This window comes from Fusarium proliferatum, assembly GCF_900067095.1.
Source record: "Fusarium proliferatum ET1 genome assembly, contig: FPRO_scaffold008, whole genome shotgun sequence".
In the NCBI taxonomy this organism is placed as follows: domain Eukaryota; kingdom Fungi; phylum Ascomycota; class Sordariomycetes; order Hypocreales; family Nectriaceae; genus Fusarium; species Fusarium proliferatum.
The window spans coordinates 977915-994185 of NW_022194797.1; the positions used below are offsets into that span (position 1 = coordinate 977915).

General features: G+C 47.2%; 8 protein-coding genes across 8 annotated transcripts; 2 read left to right on the plus strand and 6 right to left on the minus strand.

The window, feature by feature from the left end:
- Positions 1–20: 20 nt before the first annotated feature.
- Positions 21–1121, minus strand: FPRO_14058 (uncharacterized protein; the record flags this gene model as incomplete). Its single annotated transcript, XM_031219041.1, has 1 exon — positions 21–1121. The coding sequence occupies one exon, from the start codon at positions 1119–1121 to the stop codon at positions 21–23; it is 1101 nt and encodes a 366-aa protein (XP_031084839.1).
- Positions 1122–1598: 477 nt separating this feature from the next.
- FPRO_14059 (uncharacterized protein) lies at positions 1599–2651 on the plus strand (the record flags this gene model as incomplete). The annotated part of the gene is made up of 3 exons (XM_031219042.1): positions 1599–2117; positions 2205–2430; positions 2482–2651. The coding sequence occupies 3 exons, from the start codon at positions 1599–1601 to the stop codon at positions 2649–2651; spliced, it is 915 nt and encodes a 304-aa protein (XP_031084840.1).
- Positions 2652–2709: 58 nt separating this feature from the next.
- On the minus strand, positions 2710–3816 carry FPRO_14060 (uncharacterized protein; the record flags this gene model as incomplete). Its single annotated transcript, XM_031219043.1, has 1 exon — positions 2710–3816. One exon carries the CDS (start codon positions 3814–3816, stop codon positions 2710–2712), a length of 1107 nt encoding a protein of 368 aa, XP_031084841.1.
- Positions 3817–4879: 1063 nt separating this feature from the next.
- FPRO_14061 (uncharacterized protein) lies at positions 4880–5778 on the plus strand (the record flags this gene model as incomplete). Its single annotated transcript, XM_031219044.1, has 2 exons — positions 4880–4967; positions 5024–5778. 2 exons carry the CDS (start codon positions 4880–4882, stop codon positions 5776–5778), a joined length of 843 nt encoding a protein of 280 aa, XP_031084842.1.
- A 1863-nt stretch (positions 5779–7641) lies between these two features.
- FPRO_14062 (uncharacterized protein) lies at positions 7642–8286 on the minus strand (the record flags this gene model as incomplete). The annotated part of the gene is made up of 1 exon (XM_031219045.1): positions 7642–8286. The coding sequence occupies one exon, from the start codon at positions 8284–8286 to the stop codon at positions 7642–7644; it is 645 nt and encodes a 214-aa protein (XP_031084843.1).
- A 1448-nt stretch (positions 8287–9734) lies between these two features.
- FPRO_14063 (uncharacterized protein) lies at positions 9735–10075 on the minus strand (the record flags this gene model as incomplete). The annotated part of the gene is made up of 2 exons (XM_031219046.1): positions 9735–9911; positions 9965–10075. 2 exons carry the CDS (start codon positions 10073–10075, stop codon positions 9735–9737), a joined length of 288 nt encoding a protein of 95 aa, XP_031084844.1.
- An 852-nt stretch (positions 10076–10927) lies between these two features.
- On the minus strand, positions 10928–12184 carry FPRO_14064 (uncharacterized protein; the record flags this gene model as incomplete). Its single annotated transcript, XM_031219047.1, has 2 exons — positions 10928–11817; positions 11875–12184. 2 exons carry the CDS (start codon positions 12182–12184, stop codon positions 10928–10930), a joined length of 1200 nt encoding a protein of 399 aa, XP_031084845.1.
- An 869-nt stretch (positions 12185–13053) lies between these two features.
- On the minus strand, positions 13054–14712 carry FPRO_14065 (uncharacterized protein; the record flags this gene model as incomplete). The annotated part of the gene is made up of 2 exons (XM_031219049.1): positions 13054–14433; positions 14488–14712. 2 exons carry the CDS (start codon positions 14710–14712, stop codon positions 13054–13056), a joined length of 1605 nt encoding a protein of 534 aa, XP_031084846.1.
- Positions 14713–16271: the final 1559 nt, after the last annotated feature.

Below are 16271 nucleotides of genomic sequence, written 5' to 3' on the forward strand. Positions count from 1 at the left end.
ATTCTGAGTCAAGAGGGAATTCAAAGGCACGGGCATTTGCAGACCATGGCATGTTCAGTGCTTGTCGCATCCAGGCAAGCTCTTAACACATCCGTACGAGCACCCTCGCCAGTCCATATAGGATATTTATCCGTGTCCACCCATTGAGAGCTTGGTCCCTTCAAGGGACGCTTTCCCCATCCCATCTTCTCTGCTTGGAACCGCTCCAGCACGTATAGATGCTTATGCATCTTGGGGTCGTCTGATAATTCAAGCGGGTCCGGCTTGGGGCCCGAAATGCCGTCTTCTCGCTCTTGTAGCCTCATAATCAATGCCGTTACCGTACCGAGGGTTGTTCGAACTCCTTGCGCTGGTCCAAGCCTAATAGGCTCAGAGACATCCTTGAGCAAGTCGATTTCGGAGTGGATGTCTAAGTGCAACCCATCCGTGCTCCCAGTGAGAACAAGAAAAACTCGTAGCTGAGAAATATCCGAGATGACTCCACAGCTCGGGTAGTCACTCTGCCGTATGACGACAGACAAAGCTCGAAACAATGGGCGGATAGAATAAAGCTTGCGTCCCGGGACGTCAGCATCAAGCAAGGCGCGATCGGCCCTTGTGCAGATTGCTCGGTTCAGTACCAATCCCATGCGGGCTGCCGAAGAATCATCAAGTAGTGCAATAGAGTCCAACCGAAGCAATTTGGCCAAGAACTGATCATACTCAATATCAGTACGATAAGGCTTGAAATAGATTCGATGAATGTAGTTGAGCACGGCGATGTGGATTAGGGGCCCTAGAATTCTGTTGCTGGAGCTGATGCGATCCGAGAACAAAAAGATGGGAAAAGTCTTGTTGCAGAAGCTCAAAGCTGAATGTCCTTGGATGGTTTCTAAATCGCGCTTGGTATGCATTCCATTAAATTGGGTATACCATATCCGATGAATGTATTTGGCTTCGAGGCGGCCGCGGATGTAATGAAGAATCTCGTGCCGCTGTAGTTCAACATCACCGCGGAAGACAGCATCGACTCCATAACGGGCTTCGTAAGGCGCGAGAGTACTCTTCTCATCCTTTCTCATAGGAAGATCTACTGAAAACGCATCTTGTGTAATAAATGGCGAGTAGAACAAGCTTTCCATGATGTTAGTCTTGCACTTGTTGTGATGGGTGCTAGAGAGAAGGTTGGAAGAGCCAGTATATGGTATCAAGAGGAGAGTGGATGACGAGAGGTTTTGTGTTAAATGAACAATCGCTGGACACGTTATTGATTGAGCACTGTAAAGCTTCTATCAATTTACACCGACAGACGACAGACTCCCAAACTCTAACGTCACCTGTCGTACCTGAGTGGCACCAGAAGGCGTTTCTAGGTAACGCCCTTTCATCCTTGTAACGGCGGTCAAATGTGGCTCTCGTCGTCAGATCCACAATTGACCACTCTCTGTTACGGACTTCCGCAGTCGAGATCCAGAATAGTCCGCAAGATATGCACGGATTCCCGCCCATCAAAATACCTGCGAGTAAACACTCAATTATAAAATGGTCGTCGCTGGGTCTTGGATTCACCTGGCATTCCTCCTCGTCTGCTGCAAACATCTCCAAAAGCTTCCTCCATCATGTCAAACAACGCCGAATCCACTGCTTTCGTATACACGCCCGTACCACTAACCAACAAACTGCATTCAACTGTGTATGATGCTATAGATCCTTCACAGCCTTCGCTTTCCCAAGCTGGGAGGACAGTTCTCATCACTGGCGGATCTGCTGGTATCGGCTACGCCATTGCCGAGAACTTTGCTTTGGCTGGTGCAGATAAGATCATACTCACTGGTAGAACTCGCCCAAAGCTTGACGAGGCGATAGCAAGACTCGCTCATAATCACAGCGATTGCGATACCAAATTCGAAGGGGTAGTCTGTCAAATGTCTGATTCCAGCAGTATTGATCAGATGTTTGACAGTTTGGGCGTAAATGGTGTTCATGTGGATGTCCTGGTGCTCAATGCTGCTCTCAATGTTGAAGGGACATTGTCGCATCAAGGCTGGGAGAAGACGTGGGAGCAGTTCATGGTCAATACCCGCGCGCTACATCAACTATGCGATCGCCTAGACGCGCAAGAACAGGAAAAAAGAAAGGTACGAAGCCAGATGTCTCTCTCTCTCTCTCCTCTATTTCTCGCCTCCCCCCCTCACTTGACAAATCACTGACAGCCCGGCCCATAGCACTATATAGTCAACGTCTCAACGGGTGCCATCCATGACTCCCGAGGCCCCACAAACTTGTCTTCTTATTCCCTGACCAAGGAATCTGGGACCTTGTTCATCCAGAAGCTTGCAGACGAGAAGGATCCCTCTCAAACCCAGATCACCAGCTTCCATCCAGGCGCCATTCTGACAGACCAAGTTCGAGAGAAAGGGATGGCAGAAACGATAGTGAATTGGGACGACGGTAAGCTTTGCGATGCGCCTTTGCAATACAAGCATTCCTAACGGTTTGTAGTGAGTCTTCCAGGCGCGTTTGCTGTATGGTGCGCGTCGGATGAAGCTTCCTTCTTGCATGGTCGATTTGTGTGGTCAGCTTGGGATGTCGAGGAGTTGAAGAATGGATCGATCAGGGATAGGCTTGACAGAGAGGGCCAATTTCTTCGCATTGGTGTCCATGGTTTGTAGTGGCAGATCACCCAAGAGCGAGGACTTGTATGTACTATTGTTATTGGATGCTGGTGATTTATGCGCCTACTTGGCCCCATCGCTGCAAGGCTTCTTTATCGTGACGAAGCCAGGTATTAATATCGGCAAGCCCTTCGCCCACAGCGCGCAATACGACTCCTAGATCATCCAAGTCACCAGGCCTTGCCTCGCGAATGTCTTTGTGTAAGCGAATCATATTGCATGGCAGCGAGGGATGCGTGAAATCGTCGCAGACCAAACGCCATTCTGCAGCCGACTTGGCTTCCCAAAGAGCCTTCTGGGCATTAAATCTTAGGTCGTGATGGCACCGGACACCGATGGGCCAATTCCCTCGGAGGTAGGTGTAGGCGCCTTGCGCAAGCTCTATACATATCAGCGTGCGGCGGATGGCTTCTTGCTCAACCCAGGGCTCCCAGCGCGCCTCGGTAAGGTCATCATCACAAGTCAATGATAGTTTCAATCGCGATGCCCAGATTTGAAGAACAAAGTTGTCGCGTTCCGCCTGTGTCTGTTGGCTGATACTTGCTGGCGCGAAGAGTCGCATACATTGGTAGATAAGAAGTGCTTGGACCCTTGGTAGCATTTGCAAGTTGCCCGTATCGTCGCTTATTGACGCTGCACATAAGACTGCGACAATGCTGGAGGCGCGCCTTGTAATCTCAGAATCGACGAAGCGCGCGTTAGAAGGATTTCGCATGGCGTGCAGGGCACTTCCAGCTAACGCGTCGCGCAACGCATCTGACGCCAGAGTCTGTGACGAGTGGATGAATACATTGAATCCCTTGTCAGCCAGTGCCGTGGTCTGCACTGACATCAAATGAGCCAAGAATTCTGCGCGCGCCGTATAATCATTTGCTGTGTGGGCATGATATTCCGCGGAGTCGAGCTGCATGCCATATGCTTCAGTCGTGGGGGAGAAAGAGGGCACCTGAAGAGATAGCAAAGCATCGTCTATCAAATCACTGACACTGACGAGCGGGCTGCCAGAGGCACTTGGGAGCGGAGGCGGCACAGGCGTGACGGTGGGATATGAGCATTCTATGCCTTTTACTGCGCAGCGTCTGCACCTGGGAGCACTAAGGCTGCAGCGACGCTTGGAGCGCGCGCAAGCACTGCAAGACTTTCGCCGTAGAGATTGTCGCATCGCCACGATTGATGAAGGGAAGTGAATGCCAGGGATTCACAGTTGAGTTTGCTGAAGCTTATGTTTGGCCTTGAGTCGCGCCATTGTTTAGTCAAGCCTTACAGTGAGCCATCCACTGGAAAGGCGCTATAAAATCAACCCCGCCTTGGGCCGATCGATGGGTCTAAGCCTTCTTTTGGGATGGCAGATAACGAGTGATAATAGTATAATTCCTTGAGTAAGTCTATCGTGGCTCAAAGTTAACCTGGTAGGTCTTTAATCGCCTTCCCTTTGGGTCACATTTGGCGCTGTGATTCAGAGTCGGCTTCTGAATCAGATCCTAAGGTCAGATACCTGTAATCAATCTCATCCAGTCCACAAGCCAGTGAGTGACCAAGAGCAGACGGAAAACGACTCGGGGATCCACTTTTGGCCGCCTGAGGTTTCTTACTGTATGTAACCTGTAACTCCATATTCTCATCAAAATAAATGCGTAACAGAGCCCCTGGGTATCGCAAGTCCCCCATCCTATCATCATCAGCTTTGCCAAAAATGCGCAGCCTAGCAGTTCGGCACTTGAGAACGAGAGTTACACTCTCTTCTTTGCCCTCGCGACATCTTTTGACCTTTTCTTCAGACACAAGTCTACGCTACACTCAAACAACAGCAACGTCATCCTCTTAAGTCTTGTATCTTCCAATAGAGGACGTTGAAAACCCGTATGGCTATAGCCCAGGTGGCTATCATCCGATTGATATCGGTGACCATCTCGCCAATCGATATTGCGTTGTACATAAACTCGGATACGGCGGATTCTCGACCATCTATCTGGCTTGCCCACGATGAAATCGCATCGAAATATGTCGCTGTCAAAGTTGGAATAGCAAATCCAGACTAGCGGGAAGTGGATATCATAAGGTATATTTCCCGTCAGTCTCATGGATTAGAGCATTATGGGGAGGAATGCATTCTTCCGATCCTGGACCATTTCTGCATCACGGGCCCCATTGGAACCCATCCATGCTTCGTCACCGCACTTGCGCGATGCAGTCTCAGGGACGCGCAAGACGCTGCTGACTCCTACATGTTTCAGCTTCCAGTTGCAAGATACATTGCTGTTCAGATAGTTAAGGCCGTAGCATACATTCACAGCCGAGGCTTGGTCCATGGCGGTGAGAGATACCTCTTTTTCAACGCGACAATCGCGATATACTGACTTCGCCATCAGACCTTCACCTGTGGAACTTTTTCCTCCGTTTGCCATCTACTCTCGGCCACCTTTCAGATAAGCAGATATACGAGAAGTTCTCTCCACCGAGACCCGAGCTCGTCGTCCGAGAAGACGGGCAACCTCTTCCACCAGGCGTCCCTGACCATGTCTACTGGCCAATTTGGATGGCGGAGGGAGGCAACAAGCTTACGCTCTCTGAGTCAAAGATCCTACTCGCCGACTTCGGCACAGCATTTTATCCCTACCGAAGACCAAGATTTGGGTCTTCTACGCCTCTCAACATATCCCCGCCCGAGGCACGATTCGAGCCAGCAACTCCACTGTCTTTCTCTGCTGATATCTGGAGCCTTGCGCATGCCATCTGGACAGTATTTGGACTGAAGACCATTCTTAGTAGCTTCTTGTTGAGTGAGGATGACGTTACTCAAGAACAGGTTGATACTCTTGGGATTCTGCCTGACGAATGGTGGAACAAATGGGAAGCCAGATCCCAATGGTTCATGAAAGATGGAAGCCGCAAGAAAGGCGGATGCCCAAAGAGGTTGGAGGGACGGTTCGAATCAAGTATTCAGAACCCAAGACGCAAGTGTGGCATGGAGATTCTTGGTGAAAATGAAAGTCAAGCGTTTAAAGAAATGATACGATGGATGCTATCTTACAGCCTTGACGATCGACCAACCGCAGAGGAGCTTTTGAAAACAGATTGGATGAGACATTGGGCAATACCCAACTTCGATAACATTCACAGATGAAAGGAATAATCTAAACATACTTGAATCTATGGGATCGTAAGAATGTTCTTCGTTCAGTCCGTATATCTGTTATTATCGTGTGACTAGACTAATAGAGCAGTGTAGGCCAGCATCAGATTCGTTTGCAATGCGTTGCCAAGCCTGCCTCGTCCTCTTCAATCATTCTCTTCACCTCGCACTGAGGACATTCCGATGCTGGCATATATCCTTCCAAGTCCCGAATCTCCAACTGACAATCTCTCGCTTGATCACTACTCTCATGAACAATTCCTTGGCATGACAAAGTGTGATCGAAAGACAAAAGATCCTTGCACATAGCGCAATAGTACTTTGTGAAAGTAACTCTGCACATCTTGGTGTATGGAAAGGGATATGTTGACAGAGTGAGAAGGGTTGGATATGAGGATATGGATGCTTAGAGATGAGAGATGACGTGGGTTTTATATGCCGTTCCTAGCTTTGGGATATCAGGGCTACAGTCGTGTTCAACGATCAGACCAGCTCAAATATCGGCTGTTCAGGGAACAAACGTCACGAGTGCGTTGAGATTCTGCTATGTTCTCCTCTCTGTTCATTTTACTTCTTTCTTTCCAGGCAGAGTGGACACTGTTTTACCAAGCCATGTAAAATCATCTGTTCAGACAGGTTCTGTGCTGCCTTTTTCTGTCTGATCTGGAGCGGCAGAACATTCTCTTTTCTTTGAATATTGAAGGATTCTGTAGCACTCAGTGCAAAAGAAACTGACCATCACTGTAACCCAGATATTTTTGGAGTCGATAGTTTTCCTTTTGATGACACTAAGCTAATGGAAGACAATAATGAGGAATTGGCCAGTTTTTGCAGATGTCCAAGGAGTTAGGGAATCTCTCAGAAATCAGCCATGTACTCTGATTTTGGTCTGAATCGGAGACCTCCAGGACATAACCCATTCCCCACCTGCTCATGTATTTGTGACATTTTCTCGTTCTCCCTGTTTTCTCTTCTTCTCCTTACATTTTCGACATTTTGTATTCGAGCGAGGTTTGTCTATCCTCTCGACGGCAATCCTGCATCCTCTTCTCGGCTGCCCTGGATGCTCATAGCATTCATGGTCTGTTCTCCAGCTAAGAAGATGATTGCACTTTGCGCATCGGAAGTTGGTATACTTTGTAGAGCACATTCTTCTAACAAATATTGGAGCGGTTTTAGTCTTCTTTAGTATGGCGTTTAAATATTATCCGAATTTGGGGTTTTGAAGTTGGCAAAGAAATATGGGATGAAAACCGCCGCTTTATATAAGTTTGTATTTATGATTCGTGAATCATATATCCATCTGATTGTCTCCTTCACTCATGTGCTCTTCTGTATACATGTTTGTGACTCAGGTTTCTCACTCTTTGTCCTTGGCCTTCCTCCTTTCCTTCGTGAGGCAGCTGTTGCAATGCCAATAGCCTATGTCCCTGTTGATTGTCTCGCTTGTGGATATACAGCTTCCATTTCTTCTTCGCTTATCACAAGACTGAATCACTATTTGCTCAGAAAGAAAATGTCTGCATCTCTCACAGTGGTACCTGTATCTGACATTTCTGCACATATCGGCGATGATGATGAGTTTTATTAAAACTTGTTGATTGTTGTTGGACTTCGGGAGTTTAGTGGAGTCATTATATAAAGTTTGTGCGGGATTTCTCAGGTTGTATACGAACATGTCCTTTTTTAATCACTGTCCACGTGCCTTGATCTGTGACTGATACACAATGGAATTATGGCTGAAGTATCTCGTGATCCACGTTACTTCTAGTTAGCTGATACAAGAGTACAGGCCCATTGAAGGTTAAATCCAGTGTCATCAGTGTGGCCTTTCACTCGCACTGAATCAGTCTCCTACTCGTCTTGAATCTCCCCCTCCTTGAGAGCACTGTGCCCAAACTTTACCAACAGATCCTCCAGTGGCGTTTCAGAGGAACCATTAACAAGCGCCAAGATTTCTTTCGTTTCCTCATCATTCAATGCGACCTTTCCATACTTTTTCGCCAAATCAGTGCCGTATACAAAGAATTCGTATCCGTGAGCTCCGACAACGTCAGGCTTGTGTGAAGAAGTACATTTGATGTCAGGCAACTTTGTTTCTCGATCAGGCATAGCTTCACTATGCTCAAGGCCGCGGTCAGAGAGGCACATGTGTTCACGAATGTAGTTGCAGTCGAAGAAGATAGATCCGCCTGACCAAGCGTATCCGTTACCAGTCAGACAAGTCGTGCTTTTGAATGTGAGGATTGCCTTCTGTGACACCCCGCAGTAGTCGTGAGGGTCTTGGTCGTTTGTGACACAAGTCTTGGGGCCTTTAGGCAGGCCCCCAAACTTGGCAGAACGAAAGGTCTCGTTATTTTCACAACACTGCCCTGCTCGGCGGTTGTAGCAACGGTGGTAAGAGCCTTGACAGTTATGCGAGCCCCAGTAGTTGGTGATTGTCGATGCGTTGCAAAGAACGATAGCGAAAGCGATGAGGAGGAGAAGGTGTCGAGACATATTGGAAGATCTGTGAGGACCTTTATTCGGATGTGGAATTACCAGCATATTTATACATATCCTAAATATCTGGAAACTAAGCGCGGTGTCGGACATGCCGAGTATCCGTGCTTATCATTACCTATTCTCCAAAACATGCAGTAAGTTGCAACGATATGATCAGCCGTAAATTATCTTGCCGCTCTAACCGGAAACCTATGTTGGCTGAACTCCTCCTCAACCAACAAGTCCGTATCCCGCTATACAATGCCTGATATTTGGCCGGACCTCTTGGGTCAAGGAAATCTGCTTTCAAGTCCTCCAATTTATTTATACCTCCTCGATTCTTTGATAGCAAAGTATTTATAACAAAGCTTGACTTAGACTGAATATTGTGCTCTTTTATTCTAGTCAAAAAATTATAGCCAAACCATTCGGGTACTGCGGAGCTTGGTAGTCCGCTTCACCAACTACTTTCAGCTTCACTGTGCCGCCATTTTGGCGTATCTGGAGCCAACTATACAAGGTTTGACCAGAATATAGCAACTTGACATGGTCATCTCGTATATTTGGCCTAGATGGTCTATGTTGGGCTCCTCAAACTTTATTCCTTTGAGGCCTCCACCTTCGATGCTACATGCCAGCCTCCATATTCGGGTCGGTCGGTCCTGTCAAGTCATCCACGTGTTGAACGACGTCCTTTTACTATATTATTAACCATTTAAATCCCTAGTGTCGTAGTTTCCATCTGTTGACTTGTATCCAGACAGTCAGGGCATTGGGGAGCAAGGAAATATCAGAGATTTGATTCTAAGTCCTACATTGATCTAAGCAAAAGATGTCCCAAGTTTACCTTAAACTTAGCTAAGTCCTAAATTGACTACAGCTTTTCGGTACTTATTATAGAGCACAAAATATGATACCAGTTAACAAAAACCCACCCAGTAACCAGTCTTGTCCATACATGCGAGACACTGTGTGTTGCTGATTTAGATCGTCTTGGCGGATGCACTAGAGCTCATCATACTAACAGATGCTGCTAAATAGTGTGTGTTCTGAACTTCTAGATATTAATGATTTGAAATATAAACCTAAGTAATAAGTTATGTAGATCATCTATAGTTAGGGCTTATGGCTAAGAACTGATATCATCATAGAGTATTTAGAAGTTCCGTGCTATTTACCATGCTCTTCTAAAGACATACTAAGTCTACGTCTATAAGAATAAGCAGTCAGGATCCCATCCAGTACTGAGTTACTGAGACTTGTCACTGGTTCCGCTTGAATGGTCATATCATGTTTGGTAAGCTGAAAGCATATCCCTGTCATGTATATCATCAATCAGGGCACGTGTAAATAAATCTTTTTATTTGTTACTTCTAACTCATCGGCCACTATGCTCTTGGAAGGAAACTAGTTCGGCTGCGAGTTGTCAAGACAACTTTAAAAGACCACCCTCGCGACTGCATCTAAGCACAGGCAGTGCAGACGGCGGCCGCAGAAGCCTGAACCTGCAGAGCCTCGAGGAAACCACAGTTATCAAGGACACAGTTGATGGCCGAAGCCTGAATAGCGCTGGAGCTGGCGCACTGGCAAGCAATGTTGCTGCAGCCAACGGCGGAGGCGGCAGAGGTGATGCAAGGAGCCTTAGAAACATCGTTAGCAGTTGAAACACTGCGGCTTTTCAGGATTGACTAACACCGCAGGTAGGGATAGCAGAGGTCTCGGGACAATCAGTAGGGTTGGCCTGGGGCATGGCAAAAGCAGTGCCGAAGAGAGCAGCGACGAGGAAAGAAGTAGAGAACTGCATGTTGACGAGTGGCTTCTGATTGATTGCTGAAGACTGAGTTGTAGAGTGTTTGTGTTGAGATGGTTGGCTATCTGGTTTGAGGACAAAGGCTCAGTATTTATAGACGAATCCTTCTATAGTGAATCACATATAAACATGGTCTTCATGTCTCATTCACGGATGTTCTCCTGAGCTCGGCATTCTCAATTTCCTTCAATGAATCAGAAGCCATGTGAGCCCTACTCCCTGTCCAAGAGATCCCTGATAAACTGCACTTCCCCACGATTTCGCATGCCGTTGTAACCTCAATGCCAGGATTCCCCTCGTTTCTCGGCCAGTCGAGAACGGCACAGCTTTCCCCATGGGGCGCTATGACCTCTGTAGATCTTTAAAAGATCGCAATTAAGGCCCAAAGCGGGCGATCGGCCGATACACGGATTTCGCACGCCGAGGAATGCAACTCTGAATTCTCTTGGTCGGTCCTACATGTGAAGTATGCTGCTCAATTATGTAAGAGGCTGTTCGTATGATGCTGGCGTTGTTTGGTGCGTTTGTAGTTGCTGGGTGAATCCTGCTTCGGGAATTGTCACATGCTGAAACGCAGAGAGAGGGGGGAATATGCCGCTGCCTGGAAACGCTGGGAACTAGTACAATCTGAGTTCCCGGTCAATAATTACCTTCTTATTCTGGCTCCTGAAGCATATTGAGAGAAACAGACGTCGACCACGCACTCTCCGTTCGTGCGGACATGAGCCCAGTTCATCAGCGGAGAAACAAAAGTGCCAATCAAGTTATCACGAGTTGTCAGAAGATTGGAGCTATTGAGATATATTGAGGCGCAAACTACCTGAATAGAAGAAGAACTATCCGTTTCTAACCGTGGTTGACCAAATCGTTGATTTGATGGAGCAAGCCTCGCACCTTTCTTTTGTCATTGTCATCCTTGAGCTCACTGATCTCATACAGTTCCCTGTACAATTGACTGAGTAGCCCTTTCCTGTATATAAATGGGGTCTCCATGTGCCAACCAATGTATACATGTATCCACGACATCTGACAGAAAACGTCCATCACCAAGAGCCATTCTGGCAGATTTTCCAACTGGGCATCGTAGAGAGCCACACGTTCCAGGGTCTCCTCGTGCCGCTTTATAATGTCTACTAATTCGCTTGGATGGCAAAGTTTGCAGGAGAGGGTGAGCTCTTTGAGCCTTGGTATTTTGAATTTCGAGAAGTAGAGGTTCTCACCAGTGCCCTCATCAAAGTCCAGTGTTAAGCTTGATAGCTGGGGGAAGCACGAAAGCAACTGCGCAAACGCGTCGTTTGGCCAAGCCCTAGGCCATGCGTTTACGGTCATTTTCAAGGACTTTAGCTTTGACACGGCAGCGGGCTGTGCCATGCAGACATCATATATCCCGACAGATTTGCAATTGCAATGCCCCCGGACCAAAGGTTTGTGGCAAACTTTATCAGCAAAGATCTCGACATTCTCTATGCCATATTTGACGCTTAAGCTAAAGAGATACCCAATCAAATATCGGATGAAAGCTTGAGCTTCAGACTCGTGGATCTCATAATAGTTCCGGATATCCCGATTCTGGAAGAATGAAAGTTTACCTCTGCCCCAAGGTCGTTGGTTATTGGTGACCGAAATTGTGTTGCAATTTGGGAGTCTCTCAAAGGCCTTTTCTAAGGCCAACATGAAGAATGTTGACGGTAGCCGTTGGGGTATATCTTGCATGTTCTGAAATGTCATTTCCTTTTCTGACGCGATGTTAGCACTTCTTTATTCCTATACCTGGAATTCAATGTCGTGCTTACTTTCATAGGACTGACGGGCTTTGCATTCTTCGTCAAACCCGAGCCAGTCCCTTGTAACGACCATGGGTGTAAAACCAACCTTTCGAACACAAGAAGCCAAGACAGAGTGGTCCGCGATGGAAACGAGATTCTGGACACTTTGCTCATGGAGCATGATATTGCGGGTGTGAAAGTATCTCCTCCCAAAAGTCCAAATGGTGACTTGATAGAACCGTCTGCATGTTTGTCGTAGAGCGGCGAAGGTGGGTAGCGATACTTCACCTACCACCATTAGGATGAGCTCATTAGGCATCTCCTGTATGGAAGTCATGGTGGAATTTCGTAGAGTAAAGGGGTAAGTGGAATAAGTGTTTAATCATGATATGAACATGGTGAAAGACTTTGAAGTGAGATGACAGACGAAGGAAATGATCGCTCTTATATTCTGCTTCGAGACTTGGGTTTGAAAGAAAGTAACATTTAGAACAATATCTCACGACGTAATTCATGTGTTTGGGCGTAATACGCTTTAGCCACGTCAAAGAGTATCTCATATCGCCATGGTATCTTGAAAGTTTAAGTTCAATTGAAATTATCGCCGTTCAGGCATTCTAGTATAATGTTCGATTATAATTCTGTCACATGAAATTTACAGTTGAGAATTGTGGCTTGTATGAGAGCCTGGGTTAAGCCGAGTTAGCTAATAAATAATTCCATTCAAGACCACCACAAAGAACCGACGTGATTTCTCCGCAAGACGGGTCATCTGATCTTGTGCCTAACACATCGTGGCAGGCTTTTGCAATAGAGTCATTTTTTAGGTTTTCATGAAATCAGCTCATTGGGAGACTTGTCTTTGTTGAGGGTATGTGCATATTGCCTTTGGAAACCTGAAGTTAATTGGTATTTTGCAGTGCGATGGCTTGATATGTCTTGTTGAGATGTCATAGGCTCTAACTATCAACCATGAAATCAGTCTTGGGCTGTGGAGTTTGGTTAGACATGGTGATATAGTGTCTAAGTTTATCTGAAACTTATGGCCAACGTCTTAAATAAGTACAGAGCTTCGTGGAAGGCTTTTGAGAAGATGCTGCTTGTATGAAACGGGTTATCGTATTCCTGTCATGTAAATGAGCCACCTAAACTTAACCTTGGTGACGGCATCCAGGTACATAGCTGCGCCTCATAACACTATCTCATTTATTGCCGAATACTTGGACCGATGTCGGCCCAGTAATCGCATTTCTTTTGCAAATCTTTGCTTGGCGTCTCTATTTTGGTTTTACCGCCAGTCTCGAACTTCAGTCGCTTCCGATCCTTTTCCGTCCATTGCTCCCACTTGACAGCACTCTTATCGCGATGCGTATTCGGATCCAAGGTACGAATGAAGCTTGTCCAATAGGCTTGGATCACAGGGACCACGGGGACATTCTTCCCGCCATTCAGGTAGCTGGCTGGCGAGCCCGGACCAGGTCCGAACACAGCTTGGTTCTCAACAACATGAGGAACACCGTAGCCTGCAGCCACCTGAGCTGGATCCTCTACGTCATACCAATAATTCCAAGAGTTGGGAACGCCGTGGGTTGGCAGTGCATTAGAGATATACATTGATGAGCACATGTATCTCATGTCTCCGTAGACGTCACTGACCTGACGCCACCAGCACCCAGGGTTAGGGCAAGACTCGTTTTTGTTGGGGTAGAGTGCGTTAATTTGCTCCAGTTGCTCTAGAGTTAGGAAGGGAAAGTTCGCTTTCATAAACTCATTGCTTTCCACCGAAGAAGATGTATTCACAGGCGTAAACACAGTCCCTCCATTGGTGTCATCGCCCGCCATCAGAGGCACCTTAACAAACTTCCCCTCCTCATAAACCCGATAGGTCACATCGGGTACGAGCTTGCCATCGATACTGGGAGTCCACATAAACAGAGGCGGTGTAGTGCTGCCAAGGTTCGGGAGGTTATTGTTGATCTTCTGGATCTCCTGGGGCGACTTGGAACGAATGCAGGGAAGAATGTCCTTCTTCGCACCAACGCAGCCTAGTCGCACGGCCAGAGTGTTGAACTGATACACAGATTCCTTCTCGGTGAGGAGAGACCCGAACGAGATAGATTGGGCAATCGCGCCATGGAAGAGACCTTCATCCTTGCCTCCATAAGCGGTAAGATGCAGACTGACACTTGCAGCACCAGCAGACTCGCCGCCGATGACAACATGGTCAGGGTTACCACCGAACTTGGAGATGTGCCTCTGGACCCATTGGAATGCCTTTCGCTGATCATAGAGACCGACGTTTGGTGTGATCTGGTCAGCGTCATTGAGGAAACCGTATACACCAACGCGATAGTTGATGGAAACGACGATCATATCCAAGTCGCCTGCGACGACCAGAGCAGTACCGTTTGCGTTGGCATTTGAGTTGCCGTTGAAACCACCGCCTTGGATATAGATATATACTGGAAGCTTGTCCTTGGTCGAGGCTTTTGTTGGTGCCCAGATGTTGAGAAAGAGGCAGTCCTCGGATTGAGTATCGCCAATGATTTTGGGATCAGAACCTGTTGCGATGCATACTGTTCCCCGCTGCAGAGTGTTAGCAGGGGTTCGTTGGACCGAGGGAGAAGTGGCGTGGCCTACCTTGGTGGCATCCTGCACGGTTCTCATGCGGACAGGATCCTGGGGAAGCTTGAACCTCAAGTCCTTGACCGGTGCGGCAGCATATCGAACTCCAAGCCATTCCGAGACACCATTGTCAAGGACGTTGCCTTTGTATTTGCTATACCCAAGATCGACCGTGGAGCTCACGGCAACAGAGAAGGGCAGAAGTGCTGCTAACAGGATCATACGATACAACGACTCCATTGTGAATACCCGTCGGATCATCTACATATTCGTTCAACGACATCGCAAACTACATGACTCCATATACTATCTTCGGCAACCAGAAGTTGACCCCGGTCGGCGTATCACCGGCCCTTTTGCATATGCCATGCTTGAAGGCGTTAGAAATTAACAGGCTAAACCTCACGAGCTTTCAACGACCGGCGTTGAGGTTACTGCATTTGGTCAAGCTTTTCGGAATCTGGGGAAGCGGTGATGCAACTTGCGGGGAAATGCAACGGATAATCTTGGAATGGCATAGCTCGCCGGCATCATGGCACGGATAACCGGAATAACATGGACCGACATTGGATGACGTTAGGAGAAGATCTGGTCCGTTCGCCGATGGGAGAGTGCTTACCGAGGTGCTGCTAGGAAATGTCTCGATTTGAGCGACATTCCTAGGAGACGTACAGTTGTTTGTTGATTGGTCAGAATTGTTTCACCTTCAGAGACGCGCAATCATGCCATGATTGTTTCACAAGACCTTGGGAAAACCACATGGGTTAGGGTCGCCTGTCATAATTGTTTGTCCTGCATTCAGAGAAACGGCCAAGTCCAAGCCGTTGTGTCTAGGGTAGCGTAAGTGTATCAACATCTGAAGAGGAGGATACCAGCTGCCACTCATAAAAGGACAATGAAGCAGGCTAAAGACACGAATGTTATAGGTAAGATCCGACACCGTAGTAGTAGATAGAACATCAATTACCACAGTTTTTCTTTTTCAGGCTAACTAACATACTATCATAATATATAAAGATTTAGCACAATCCACTCACGAAGTCAATCACTAAAACACTCACGACAGCGATCAATGGCACTGCAGAAGTGCCTAAGACTGGGTAAATTACCACAACAAACGCCAACCCCACGAAACAGTACTGTAGATTCAATGGCCTTCCCACGATCGCCCCCCGACCAAGTCTAGGAAGTCCATCAATCTAGCAGCCTCCGGAACTAATCCACGCATGTTGTTAGTTTCTTCGCCGCTGGGATCGGTAGTGAACTTATCTAATAACGCATTCCTATTTTGAACCTTTCCGGAGCGAAATAACGGATGCAGATTCTCTTGAAGGCTGTTATTCTCCTATGAACCTCTTCAAGTTTGTGGAGGTATTCTATTGGCTTGTCGAACTGGTAAACAGTGAACCAGGGCTTACGTGTCTTGAGCCGTCGATGTCTCAAATGCCCCCCTTCCCTAGCGATTCAAAATAAGCTCATCACGCTACAAAGCCTCCCTTCTCCAACCATCCTCTTTCTTGTCTAGTCTGCAGAATTAAGCAACAAAGCTTGTATGAACCTTGTAAATTTTCCATGAGTCCAATACCCTTTGATTGATCTCCCTGATTTGACGCGACGGCATAATTAAGGTTCCTTACGCTGGCATATATTACACATAATCAAATGGCGGTTATTGAAATTGCGTGTCTCACCTTTGCGCCATTTAGCTGAATTGCAGGGCTTTCGAGAACAAGAGTGTCCGTCACTGAAGATATCAACTTCTGGCGAACATTTCAAGATCAGAGCACCGACTTTGGTGC